General features: G+C 37.8%; 2 protein-coding genes across 2 annotated transcripts in view; both read left to right on the forward strand.

The window, feature by feature from the left end:
• Positions 1 to 14,378, forward strand: part of PKD2L2 (polycystin 2 like 2, transient receptor potential cation channel) — a 35,958-nt gene that overhangs the window by 14,203 nt on the left and 7,377 nt on the right. The window contains exons 8-9 of the mRNA XM_021084834.1: positions 202 to 383; positions 13,424 to 13,544. Of these exons, the coding sequence (XP_020940493.1) occupies positions 202 to 383; positions 13,424 to 13,544 (303 nt within the window). The remainder of the gene's footprint in view (positions 1 to 201; positions 384 to 13,423; positions 13,545 to 14,378) is intronic.
• Positions 9,655 to 10,149, forward strand: LOC100520183 (S-phase kinase-associated protein 1). The gene is given in 4 exon segments (XM_013995150.2): positions 9,655 to 9,712; positions 9,715 to 9,816; positions 9,819 to 10,100; positions 10,103 to 10,149. Coding segments are annotated over 4 exon segments (459 nt in total). The 5' UTR covers positions 9,655 to 9,669; the 3' UTR covers positions 10,135 to 10,149.

A 14,378-nucleotide genomic window follows, 5' to 3' on the forward strand; every position in this document is an offset into this window, starting at 1 on the left:
ATGAAAAGAAAGATATCCTTAAATATACAGTAATTTTAAAAGCAATTTGACTTTGTAATGATTGCTGGCAAATCGTCAAACACTCTTGGCTATTGTTAAGCACCTCTTTTAAATTGAAGCAGATTTCTCAGAAATTAACTTAGGCTAAGCAATTGTAATCTTTAATATTCTTCTATTTCAATTAACTTTGTTCTTTTTCAGATATTCAAATTCATAAGCTTTAACAAGACAATGTCTCAGCTGTCATCGACTCTGTCCCGCTGTATGAAAGATATAGTAGGATTTGCCATCATGTTTTTTATAATATTCTTTGCTTACGCCCAGTTGGGATTTCTTGTTTTTGGATCACAGGTTGATGACTTTTCCACTTTTCAAAATTCCATGTAAGCTCTTATTATAAATGTAATTATATTTTCCAGTTTCTAACAAAAAATTATGGAAAGGCCTATGATAAGTATAAACATATGCTTTAATAAGTTAAAATATGATGTGATATTTTCACTGATGGTTAAGTACGTGTCACACTCAAAGTACAGTTAGGCACTGAAAGACCCAAATGGATGGTGTTATCCATCTTTCCATTGTTAGTTAGAAAAATAATTTTCTCTTTTCACTAGATATGAAAATTTTACCTATGATAAAAGAAACATGTCTCTGTAGTATTCTTTGGGCAAAAGAAAAATTAAGTGTATTTTTTAGAGAGCTCTAGTTTTAGAATCCTTTTATTGATATTGACCTAACTGTCCTTTGCTGATGTGACAAATCTGAGTTTTAAAAATAATTTTATGCACATAAAGCCATCAACTTATAGAACTAATTAGCTAGAATTCCTAGAAAAGTATTCAGATGTCTTTAAAAGTGAAAAATTTTAGTAAATTTACTTCCCTTTTTGAGTAAAGCAAGTTCTGTCTGTATAAAAACATTATGGTAGGCTAAAATATCAGTTCTCAAATGTGTTCTGTGCAGTCTACACCAACATTGGGGAAAAACAGCTTCATATTTAAGTAAAATTGGGAAATTTTGCATCATTCTTTTGGAAATTTGCAGTGCACGGTAACATACGGCTCTGAGAAAAACTGTAATAACTTTCTTACCTTTAGTTAAGAATTCCCCAAACTTGGAGTTCCCATTGTGGCTCAGTGGTAAGGAACCCGACTAGTATCTCTGAGGGTGGGGATCGATCCCTGGCTTCACTCAGGGGGTTAAGTATCCAATGTTGCCGTGAGTTGTGGTGTAGGTCATGGACATGGCTTGGATCCCACCTTGCTGTTTCTGCGGCTGTGGTATAGATCGGCAGTTGCAGCTCCGATTTGACCCATAGCCTGAGAACTTCCATATGCCATGGGTGTGACCCTAAAAAGCAAAAAAAAAAAAAAATTCCCCAAACCAAATTTGTTGCCACAGCTCTGGCAAAGGTCACAGCTGCAGCTCGGTTTTCCATGGCCAGGGAACTTCCATATGCCATGGGTGAGGCTATTACAAACAAGAAGAATTCCCAAAATTCATTTGTCCATGGCTCTTTTACTCAATTTGGGATAAATTTCAGTCAAAAAAATTTATCACATTGCCCTCTTTTCATCATCCACATGTAAATAAATACTAATTGTTTGAAATTTAATAAAATTTTTCTGAAACAACCCTTTACTAAATCAATAGTGAAAAGAAGAGTAGACTAGGAACCAAGAGGATATAATTCTACTTTCCAGTTCTGCCACTAGCTTTTTAATTTTCCAGACTTTAATTTCTTTATCTGTAAAAGAATCACTCTCCAAGGTCCTCTCCAACTTAAAATGACCTATAATTTGAGAAGCCTATTTACCTTGTCCCGAGAGAGAAATGTCTGCACTTTCACCAATTTTCGGTCCTTTCCTAGGATCTTAATATAAATATTAATTAGAAAACTAAGTAGTATTGGACATTAAATATAAATGTAGTCATTTACAGAACCTTGGAAATATGTCTTACCTTGGATAATGAGAGGAAATAAAGTATAAGGCACAAAGTAAACAAAAAACTGGAATGGACTGATAAGGAGACTTCTGCTTTTGATAATACCATACTAGGTTATTCAGATCAACCTATTTGCAACTGTTCAAAAAGCTGGATGAAATAGGGAGTTCCTGTTGTGGTGTAGCAGAAGTCAATCCAACTAGTATCCATGAGGATGCAGGTTCATGGCCTCTCTCAGTGAGTCAGGGATCCTGTGTTGCCATAAGCTGTGGCGTAGGTTGCAGACCTGCAGCTCCGATCCCATGCTGCCATGGCTGTGGCATAGGCCGCAAGCTGTAGCTCTGATTCAACCCCTAGCCCAGGAACTTCCATATGCTGCACATGTGGCTCTAAATAAAAGCAAAAAGCTGGATGAAATACAGGAAACATTAAAGAGCTAACAAAAATTGAGTGGGCAAAATCAGGAAGCAAGAACCCAGAGAAGTAAACCCAGCATCTAAAGCTACTTTTGCCCTGAAAGCTTTTTGTAAAGTCAAAAAAGACTTTTAAAATTTAAGTACACGTAACACAAATTTTGCCATCTTGTTTTGAAGTGTAGAGTGATGTAGATTCCTATGTTCAATCTTCACCATCATTCATCTCCAGAAAGCTTTTTACCTTGTAAAACTGGAAACTCTATAATTAAACAAGAACTCTCCATTTCCCTCCTTACTCCAGCCCCTGGCAACCACCATTCTCCTTTTGTTTCTACGATTTTGATTACTCTAGGTACCTAGTAGAATCATACAGTATTTGGCCTTTTATGACTAATGTATTCCACTTAGGTCTTCAAGATTCACCAGTGTTGTAGAATATGTCAGAATTTCCTTCTTTTTTGAGACTGAATAATATTCCATTGTATGTATATACCTCATTTTGTTTATCCATTATTCTGTCAATGACAGTTGGGTTGCTTCCATATTTTGCTATTATGAATAATGCAATGAGAATGTGGGTGTACAGATATGAGACCCTGCTTTAAATTCTTTTGGGTATCAACCCAGAAGTAGAAATCCTGGATCATATGGCAATTCTAATTTGAATTTCTAAGGAGCTGCCTTACCGTTTTCCACCGTAGCTATTCCATTTTACATTCCCACTAACAGTGCATTAGACTTTTAGTTTCTCCACATCCTTGTCAAAATTTGTTGGAGGGCCTTTTTTGGGATAGTAGCCACCCTAATGGGTATGAGGTGATATCTCATTGTGGTTTTGATTTGCATTAGCAATACTGAGCATCTTTTCATGTGCTTATGTGTATGTTGGTCCACATGCTGGTGCCCACAGGTCCCTTAGGCTCTGTTCACTTTTCTTCAAACTTTCTTTTTTCTCTCCTCAGATTCAATAATTTCGCTTGTCATATCTTCAGGTTCTTTGTGTGTGTGTGTGTGTGTGTGTGTATGTGTGTGTGTGTGTGTGTGTGGTCTTTTTAGGGCTGCACCTGTGGCATATGGAAGTTCCAGGCTAGGTGTCTAATTGTAGCTTTAGCCACCAGCCTACACCACAGCCACGGCAACACCAGATCCAAGCCATGTCTGTGACCTACACCACAGCTCACGGCAGTGATGGATCCTTAACCCAGGGATCAACCCTGCATCCTCATGGATCCTAGTCAGGTTCATTAACCACAGAGTCACAAAGGGAATTCCCCAGGTTCAAGTTTTTTTCTTCTGCCTGTTCAAATCTACCTTTGAATTTCTCTCACGAATTTCCATTTTAGTTAATGTACTTTTCAGCTCTGCAATTGCTTTTTGGTTTCTTTGCAGGTTTTCTATCTTTTTATTGATATTTACATTTTGTTCATAGTTTTCTTGACATTCTTCATATCTTCCTTTAGTTCTTTGAGCATCTTTAAGATGGTTGTTTTAAAGTCCTTGTCTAGTAGGTGTGCCAGTTGCCCTTTCTCAAGGGTAGTTTGTTGGTTTACTTCTTTACTATGAATAGGCCATACTTCCTTGTTTTTTTGTATGTTTTGTCTTTTTTGTTGAAAACTGGACATTTGAGTGTAACAATGTGATAATTAAATTCTTTTATAAATTAGATTCTTTTTCTTCCCCTGGATTTGCTGTCGTTTTTATTTTTGTTAACTGTCTCCATGCTAAGGATCAGCCTGCAGTATAAACTTAAGGTTTTTCTCAGGTCTTTTCTGAGCACATGCCTTTCTCTGGGCATGCATGGATGGTGACTTTCCAATTTCTTCCATATATGCAGTTTTTTTTGAATGTCCTAACATATGGCCCCCAAAAGAGGGAAAAGAGAAAAATGAAGGGGGGAGAAGGGCATTGGGCCTCTAAATACTAAAGACATTGCTTCAGCCAGAGGGAAAGGGGTTTGCAACAAATGCAAGGAGATTCCTGCATCTGTGATCAGAAGCAGCAATCAGCAATCAGAACATAGACCCCTGATATTTGGTCCTTCTTGCCCAGCCTGTCCCATACAAACTATGTACAAGCTGCTCGAGGAATATATGCAGGGCTGCCTGCCATGGGTTAGGGGATGGGAGATGAGGAGCTGCTGCCAAACTAAAAGTTCAAATTGACCCAAATTGTCCAATCCTTTTCTGGATGTAGCAAGCCTTTAATAGACTCCAGAGTTCCAAAATAGATTCATAAACAGATTGTGTGCCAATGTCACTGTTGTCTAGGTGGTGAGACAGATTTCTAGTGCTTCTTACTCCACCATCTCCCCCAAATCCTCCATCATGAAGGCATTTTTGCTGATCCAGAAGAAATATGAAGAAATATGAGTTTTTCCTCCTTATATACCAGCAAGAACCAGCAAATACAACAGAAACAGTCTCAAATACTTCAAATATGGAAATAATCAATACTTACTATATTTAGAGAAATAAAACACAAGTGAGAAAATATCTTCAGAGAACAGGAAAGTATAAAAAGTGACATATTTAAAAATATTAAAACAGAACTTCTTATTCTCCTATGCCAAAGAGGAAAAATTTTTGATTTGTTGAAAAAATTTGGTCTCTTTCCATTTTAGCATTTCTCTTTCTAGCTTATGCAGAAGAGCATTATAAGCCAGTATTAGAAACTGGATAAATATTATAAGTATGATTTAGTCAGGTTTCAAGTACTGGAGATGAAATTCCAGACAGCTCTGAGTATTAGGACTCCAAATAGTGATTTCTTTGAATACATTTTCTTCCTTCATTGTAAACAGCCCTGTGCTCCCTTCATGTCACTGGCAAAAGCAACACTGAACAAGAAACATTCTCTCCTGTGACCGACTGACCAATCATGCAAACTGTCTATATACTATGAAAAGTTTCTTACCAAGTTCCCCTTAAAATAACTTACACAAACACACACACACAACACACACATATGTATATGTATATAAAACCCTGGTATGTCTGGCAATGACACTGCAAATTAATAATGAGAAAATAAGACTTCAAGTAAAGAAATCCTAATGCTACCTCTGCTACTACTACACTTATTCAAAGCCTTACCGTCTTAATTTCCTATCCTTAAAATTAATAAAATGAAGATTTACAATATTTTCAATGTTATTTCACATCAAAGCGAAGTTTTATACTACTGAAGAAAATTAAATAATCCTCACGATCATGTTTAAGGACCATTTTAGCAGCATTAGTTTGATACTTAGTGACAAAATGTTGGCATCCTTATTTTAGTAGAAGAGAGGCCAAATTATGTGTATGATTAACATTAGAAATTGGGTCTATGCACAAGTTGAAAATAATTTATCGGAAAAGGTCAAAGTATTTTAACAAGAATGAGGAGGCCACTGTCAAGACGAGGTGGAAAGGAGATGGGATTAAGATGGCTGACTAGAAGGACTGGAGCTCACCTTCTCTCATGAAAACAACAAAATTACAACCAAATGCTGAGCAACCTTCAACCAAATGGACCAAAAACTTTCAAAAAAATATCCTACTCCAGAAGACAAAGAGGAGGTCACATCACGGGAGGGGTGATTACATGATATAAGCAACCCCATACCCACCAGGTGGGCAGCCCACAGACTGGGAAGTAACTATATCACAGAGACTCAACTACAGGAATGAGAGTTCTGAGCCCCATGTCAGGTCCCCACACCTGGAGATCTGGCATTGGGAGAAAAGAGTCCTCAGAGCATTTGGCATTGATGGCCAGTGGGGCTTGGGCACAGGAGCTCCAGGAACTGGGGGAAATGGAGACCCCATTCTTGAAAGGCACACACAGGCTTTCATGTGCACTGGGTCCCAGAGCAAAGCAAAGACTCCACAGGAATATGGGTTGGAACTGACTGAGTTCATAAAGGATCTCCTGGGAAAACAGAGTGACTGTAGCTCATTGTGGGGGAAGGACATTGAAGGCAAAGCTCTTGGGAATATTCATCAATGTGTGTTCCTCTAGAGGTGGCCATTTTGGGGAAATCTGGTCCCACCCATCAGCGCTGAGAAGCCCCAGGCAAAACAATAATTCAGGTGGGAACCAGCCCACCCATCAGTAAACAGGCTGCCTACAGACACCCTGCCCCAGGCAAACAGCCGCCTCTAATATCACCCAGAGAGAAAGCCCCACCCACCAATGGGGAGGCACCAGTCCCTCCCATAAAGAAGCCTACAGCAAGCCCCCTTACCAAATTCAGCCACAAGGGTGGCAGACATCAGAAGTAAGGCTACAGCTCTATTTCCTGCAAAAAGGAGACCACACCAAAAACCTATGAAAATGAAAATGGAGAGAATTATAACTCAGACAAGGGAGTAAGAAAAAAACTCCAGAAAAACAGCTACGTGATCTGGAGATTATCAGCCTCCAGGAAAAAAACTAGATTAATGATGCTGAAGATGATACAAGACACTGGAAGTAAACTGGAGGCAAAGATTGATAATTTATGGCAAACAGGAGTGCCTGTCGTGGTGCAGCGGAAACAAATCTGACTAGGAACCATGAGGTTGGGGGTTCGATCCCTGGCCTTACTCAGTAGGTTAAGGATCTGGCATTGCCATGAGCTGTGGTGTAGGTCACGGATGCAGCTCAGATCTGGCATTGCTGTAGCTCTGATTAGACCCCTAGCCTGGGAACCTCCATATGCTGTGGGTGCAGCCCTAAAAAGACAAAAAAGACCAAAAAATTTTTTAAAGATAATTTACAGCAAACAGTGAGCAAAGAAATACAAGATATAAAATTTAAACAAGCAGAGATACAAAATACAATAACTGAAATAGAAAATTCATTGGAAGCAACCAACAGCAGAATAGAGGAGGCAGAAGAACGAATAAACAAGGTTGAGGACAGACTAGTGGAAACCACTGATGCAGAACAGAAAAGAGAAAAAACAATGAAAAGAAATGAAGACAGACTCAGAGAAGTCTGGGACAACGTTAAACATACCAACATCCGTTTTATAGGGGTGCCAGAAAGAGAAAAGAGAGAGAAAGGGACAGAAAAAATATTCAAAGAGATAATAGCCAAAAACTTCCCTAACATGGGAAAGGAACCAACGACTCAAATCCAGGAAGCACAACAAGCACCATATAAAACTCAAGGAGGAACACTCTGAGATACATATTAAGCAAACTGACCAAAATTAAAAACAAAGAGAAAATATTGAAAGAAGCTAGGGAAAAGAAACAAATAACCCCGATAAGGTTATCAGCAGATTTTTCAGCAGAAACTCTGCAGGCCAGAAGGGAGTGGCATGATATACTTAACGTGATGAAAGGAAAAAAGCTCCAACCACAATTACTTTACCCAGCAAGGCTCTCATTCAGATTTGAAGGAGAAATCAAAAGCTTTACAGACAAGTAAAAGCTAAGAGAATACAGTACCAATGAACCAGCCTTACAACAAATACTAAAGCAACTTCTCTAGGCAGAAAAGAAAATGCCACAGCTAGAAACAAAAATACCACAAATGACAAGGTTCACCAGTAAAGGTATATATACAGTAAAGGTAGGAAAATATCCACACACAAATATGCTACCAAAATCAGAAATCATGAGGAGGATACAAATGCAGGACAATGGAGATGCACTTGCAGTTAAGAGACCAACAACTTAAAACAATCTCGCATATATAGATCCTATATCAAAACTTTAGGGCAACTGCAAACCAAAAATATACAATTGATACATATACAAATAAGAAAAATCAACTCAAATACAATACTAAAGATAGTCATCAAACCACAAGAGGAGAGAATAAGAGAAGAGGGGAAGAAAAAAGAGCAACAAAAAGAAATCCAAAACAGCGAAATGGCAATATGAACATGCATTGTCAATAATTAACTTAAGTGTTAATGGACTAAATGCCCCAACCAAAAGACAGAAACTGGCTGAATAAATACAAAATCAAGACCCATATAAATGCTGTCTTCAAGAGACCCACTTCACTTCTAGGGACACATACAAATTGAAAGTGAGAGGATGGAAGAAAACACTCCATGCAAACAGGAATCAAAAGAAAGCTGGAGTGGCAATACTCATATCAGACAAAAGAGACCCTAAAATAAAGAATATTATAAGAGACAAAGAAGGACATTACCTAATGATTAAAGGATCAATCCAAGAAGAAGATACAACAATTGTAAATATATGACCAAACATAGCATCACCTCAATATATAAGGCAACTGCTAACAGCCTTAAAAGGAGGTGACAGTAACACAGTAATAGTGGGGGAATTTAACACCCCACTTACGGCAATGGTCAGATCATCCAGACAGAAAAATCAACAAGGAAAAACAGGCCCTAAATGAAGCATTAGACTAGATGGACATAATAGATATTTATAGGACATTCCATCCAAAAGCAGCAGAATACACAATCTTCTCAAGTGCACACAGAACATTCTCTAGGATTGATCATATTCTGGGTCACAAACCAAGCCTTGGTAACTTTAAGAAAATTGAAATCATATCAAGCATCTTTTCTGACAACAAGCTATATGACTGGAAATAAACAACAAGAAAAAAACCTGCAAAAAACACAAACACGTGGAGACTAAACAACATGCTACTAACCAACTAATGGATCACTGAAGAAATCAAAGAGGAAATTAAAAATATCTAGAAGCAAAGGACAACAAAAAGACAAGACTCCAAAAACTGCAGCAAATGCAGTTCTAAGAGGGAAGTTTATGGCTATACAAGCTTATCTCAGGAAACAAGAAAAGGCTCAAATAAATAACTTAATTACATCTAAAGCAGCTAGAGAGAGAAGAGACAAGACCTAAAGTTAGCAGAAGGAAAGAAATCATAAAGATCAGAGCAGAAATAAATGAAATAGAAACAAAGAAAACCATAGAAAAGATCGATGAAACTAAAAGCTGGGTCTTTGAAAAGATTAACAAAATTGATAAACCCTTAGCCAGATTTATCAAGAAAAAAGAGAAAGGACTCAAATCAATAAAATTAGAAAAGAAAAAGGAGAAGTTACAATAGACATCACAGAAATACAAAGGATCACAAGAGACTATGCAACTATATGCCAATAAAACAGAAAACCTAGAAGAAATGGACAAATTCTTAAAAAGTACAATCTTCCAAGACTGAATCAAGACGAAAGAGAAAAGATGACAAATCACAAGTAATGAAACTGTGATTAAAAAACTTCCAACAAGGAAGTCGCTTTGTTCTTCACCTTTCTCTTTTTAAGCTTGAGGACACCGCCCTTCTCAGGCTCTGGCCTGCCATCTGCTTGAGCCCTAACACCATGCAGAGTTCTGATGGGGAGATATTTGAAGTTGATGTTGAAATTGCCAGGCTGTGAATATCAAGGCCATACTGGAAGATGTGGGAACAAATGATGAAGGAGATGATGACCCAGTCCCTTTACCAAATGTTAATGCAGCAGTATTAAAAATCTCATTCAGTGGTGCACCCACCATAAGGATCCTCCTCCTGAGGATGATGAGAACAAGGAAAAGTGATCGGATGACACCCCTGTTTGGGATTAAGAATTCCTGCAAGTTGACTAAGGAACACTTTTCCAGCTAGTCCTAGCAGCAAACTACTTAGACATCAAAGGTTTGCTTGATGTTACATGCAAGACTGTTGCTAACATGATCAAGGGGAAAACTCCTGAGGAAATACGCAAGACCTTCAATATCAAAAATGATTTCACTGAAGAAGCAGCAGCCCAGGTAACCAAGAGAACCAGTGGTATGAGGAAAAGTGAAATTTTGTGCCTGATGCTGAAACACTATAAGGATTGTTCCAAATACTAATTGCACTTCTCTGTTTATAATTGTTAATATTAGAAAAACAGTTAACAAATGCAGCAGCAAATTAATTGTGAAATATTGTCCTCTCTGCTTTGAATATGGTGGCTAGAAATTCCGTTACTACTGTTTGTAGTTTGGGGGGAGATAGTTTTTTAGCTTTTTCGATTAAATAAGGCATGTAACCCATGTGGTATGTCATCTTTCTATAATCAGTGATCCCATGTTGAGTAAACTATTCACACTACTTACCTTTATGTAAAAAATAATTTAATCTTTAACATTAAAATGTGTAACATAACCCAGAAAGCAACCATCATGAATGAAAGATACTTTTAATAAAAAGTAGGTAACATAAAAAAAAAACAAAAACAACTTCCAACAAACAAAAGTCCAGGACCAGACGGCTTCACAGTGAATTCTATCCAACATTGGGGAAAAAGCTAGCACCTAGCCTTCTGAAACTATTCCAAAAAATTGCAGAGAAAGAAACACCCCCAAACTCATTCTATGAGGCCACCATCACCCTGATACCAAAACCAGACAAAGATACCATAAAAAAATTAATTTATAGGCCAATTTCACTGATGAACATAGATGCAAAAATCCTCAGCAAAATACTAGCAAACCTCAACTAACAATACATTAAAAGGACTGTACATCATCATCAAGTGGGATTTATCCCAGGGATGCAAGGGTTCTTCAATATCCAAAAATCAATCAGTGTGACACACCACATTAACAAACTGAAGAAAAAAAAAAACCCTTCGAAATTGGGCATAGAGGGAACCTACCTCAACATAATAAAGGCCATATGACAAACCCACAGCAAACTTCATTCTCATTGGTGAAAAGCTGAAGGAATTCCCACTGAGACCAGGAACAAGGCAAGGATATCCACTACTCTTCAACATAGTTTTGGAAGTCCTAGCCATGGCAATCAGAGAAGAAAAAATAAATAAATAAATAAGAATCCAAATTGGAAAGGAAGAAGGAAAACTATCACTATTTGCAGATGACACGATACTATACCTAGAGAATCCTAAAGATGCTACCAGAAAACTATTACAGCTCGTCCATGAATTTGGCAAGGTCATAAGATACAAAATTAATACACAGAAATTGACTGCATTTCTATATACTAACAATGAAAGATCAGAGAGAAAAATTAGGGAAACAATCCCATTTACCATCACATCAAGAAGAATATGGTACTTGGGAATAAACCTACCTAAAGAGACAGAAGACCTGTACTCTGAAAACGATAAGACACTGATGAAAGAAATCAAAGATGACACAAACAGATGCAAAGCTATACCATGCTGTTGGGTTGGAAGAATCAGTATTATCAAAATGACTATACTATCCAAGGCAAACTACAGATTCAATGCAATCCCTATCAAATTACCAAGGACATTTGTCACAGAACTCAAACAAAATATTTTAAAGTTTGTTTGGAAGCACAAAAGACCCAGAATAGCCACAGGCATCCTGAGAAAGAAACACGGAGCTGGAGGAATCAGGCTCCTGGACTTCAGACTATACTACAAAGCAACCATCATCAAAACCACGTGGTACTGGCACAAAGACAGAAACAGAGATCAGTGGAACAAGATAGAAAGCCCAGAATTCAACCCATGCACCTACAGTCAACTAATCTCTGACAAAGGAGGCAAGAAGATACAATGGAGAAAAGACAGCCTGTTCAGTAAGTGGTGCTAGGAAAACCAGACAGCCACACGGAAAAGAATGAAATCAGAACACTCCCTAACACCATACACAAAAATAAACTCAAAATGGATTCAAGACCTAGATATAAGACCGGACACTATAAAACTCCTAGAGGAAACACAGGCCAAACACTCTCTGACATAAATGACAGCAACGTCTTCTCAGATCCACCTCTTAGAGTAATGACAGTAAAAACAAAAATAAACAAATGTGACTTAATTAAGCTTAAAAGTTTCTGCACAACAGAGGAAACCCTAAACAAAACGAAAAGGCAACACACAGAATGGGAGAACATATTTGCAAATGAAGCGACTGTCAAGGGATTCATCTCCAACATTTATAAACACCTCCTACCACTCAATACCAAAAAAACAAACAAACCCATGAAAAAATGGGCAGAAGATCTGAACAGATGATTCTCCAAAGAAGACATACAGATGGCCCAAAAACACATGAAAAGATGTTTAACATCACTAATTATTAGAGAAATGTAAATCAAAACCACTGTGATGTACCACCTTATACTGGTCAGAATGGCCATCATCAAAAAGTCTACAAACAATAAATGCTTGAGAGGGTGTGGAGAAAAAGGAACCCTAGTACACTCTTGGTGGGAATGTAAATTGATGCAACCCCTGTGGAAAACAGTAGGGCGATTCCTCTGAAAACTAAAAATAGAACTACCATTTGATCCAGCAATCCCACTCCTGGACATCTATCCAGAGAAAACCATGACTTGAAAAGACACATGTACTCCAATGTTCACTGCAGCACTATATACAATAGCCAAGACATGGAAACAACCTATATGTCCATCGAGAGAGTAGTAGATAAAGAAGATGTGGTACACATACACAATGGAATATTACTCACCCTTTAAAAGGAAATAGCAGCATTTGCAGCAATATGGATGGACCTAGAAATTATCATGCTAAGAGAAGTCAGCCATACAATGAGACACCAACATCAAATGCGATCACTTTCATGTGGAATCTAAAAAAAGGGCACAATGAACTTCATTGCAGAACAGATACTGACTCAAAGACTTTGAAAAACTTATGGTTTCCAAATGAGACAGGTTGGAGCGTGGGGAATGGGCTGGGGGTTTAGTAAGGAAATGCTATAAAATTGGGTTGTGATGATTGTTGTACAACTATAAATGTAATAAAATTCACTGAGTAATTAAAAAAATAAAGGGCATTTAGAAAATCTAAAAAACAAAACAAAACAAAAGAAGACCAGCTGGAAAGCAAGCATCTGAAGGTTCAAATCTTAGAGCTGAACACTGGGTTCACACTGGTTAAACAAATTGAAGCCCATCATTTCCTGTTCAGCTACTGAATACCTCACGTCAGGGGAATTTCCTACATTTGGTTTTGCAGAATTCTATGCTAAAACGCTATAGCAAGAGAATATATGCCATATGCAGCTAGACAACACTGGTAACTCCCATGTTGTCATGTATGCATGAAGGGATATAATATTTTCTACTGTTTTTCTTTATCCTCCTAAAAGATTTGCACAGTTTCGAATTATTCTTGGAGATTTTAATTTTGCTGGTATTCAACAAGCCAATCGTATCTTGGGACCCATTTACTTCATCACTTTCATCTTTTTCGTGTTCTTTGTCCTGCTGGTAAGAATGACCATATATATTCCCTTTTTTGCTTGCATCTTTCAAAACAAAAAAAAATATGATTACTAATTTAGAAGAAATTATAGTATCACTGCTTAGCTGTCAGAACATTATACATTTATTAAGAATGGTATGGATTCCTAGTAATTCAGGTTCTCTAGCCCAGCGTCTCAATGTTTGTTTTCAAGATGTCCAATGGAGGATGCTGTCCATCTGGGTGTTTAATGTGAGCCAATAATGTGGTAAATCTTTTACACATCTAACTTGAACATCTCAGGTCTCTCCAGCTGGGATACTTCACAGAGTCTGTACGAATTAGGCCATTCACGTTCTGCCCATGTTGCAGGCTTTTGGCCCTTGCTGCTGAAAGCTTACACCTTTGTAATTTGTAGGCGTCCCCAGGATGGGTCTCTCACATGTGCTCAGGACAAATCTACTTGGCCTTCCTACTCAAGGCACTGCTACTGCCCTTCATGAAAACTGTTTGTTTTTTTTTTGTTTTTTTTGGCCAAGCATGGCAATTGTCCCCTTGTGGTGGGCAAGAGTCCTCACAAGAACAGATCTGGACCAATGAAATATGGAGAGGCAGGCCGGGGGTAACACCACCTTCTCCACAATTCTGTTTATCTGGGCATTAGTAGTTGTAAGAGCCCTAGTAAAATTGGGCATTTTAACAGCTTTATAGCTCAAAGAAAAAGCACCCTTATGAACACGAAGTTTTTTTCTGATGTGATATTAATATATATGAGTAACTAGTTCATGTACCCTATTTTATATTCTGCTTTTTTCATTTACCATGAACACACTTGCTCCTATCTACACATGACACACTTC

This window comes from Sus scrofa, chromosome 2 (assembly GCF_000003025.6).
Source record: "Sus scrofa isolate TJ Tabasco breed Duroc chromosome 2, Sscrofa11.1, whole genome shotgun sequence".
Lineage (NCBI taxonomy): Eukaryota > Metazoa > Chordata > Mammalia > Artiodactyla > Suidae > Sus > Sus scrofa.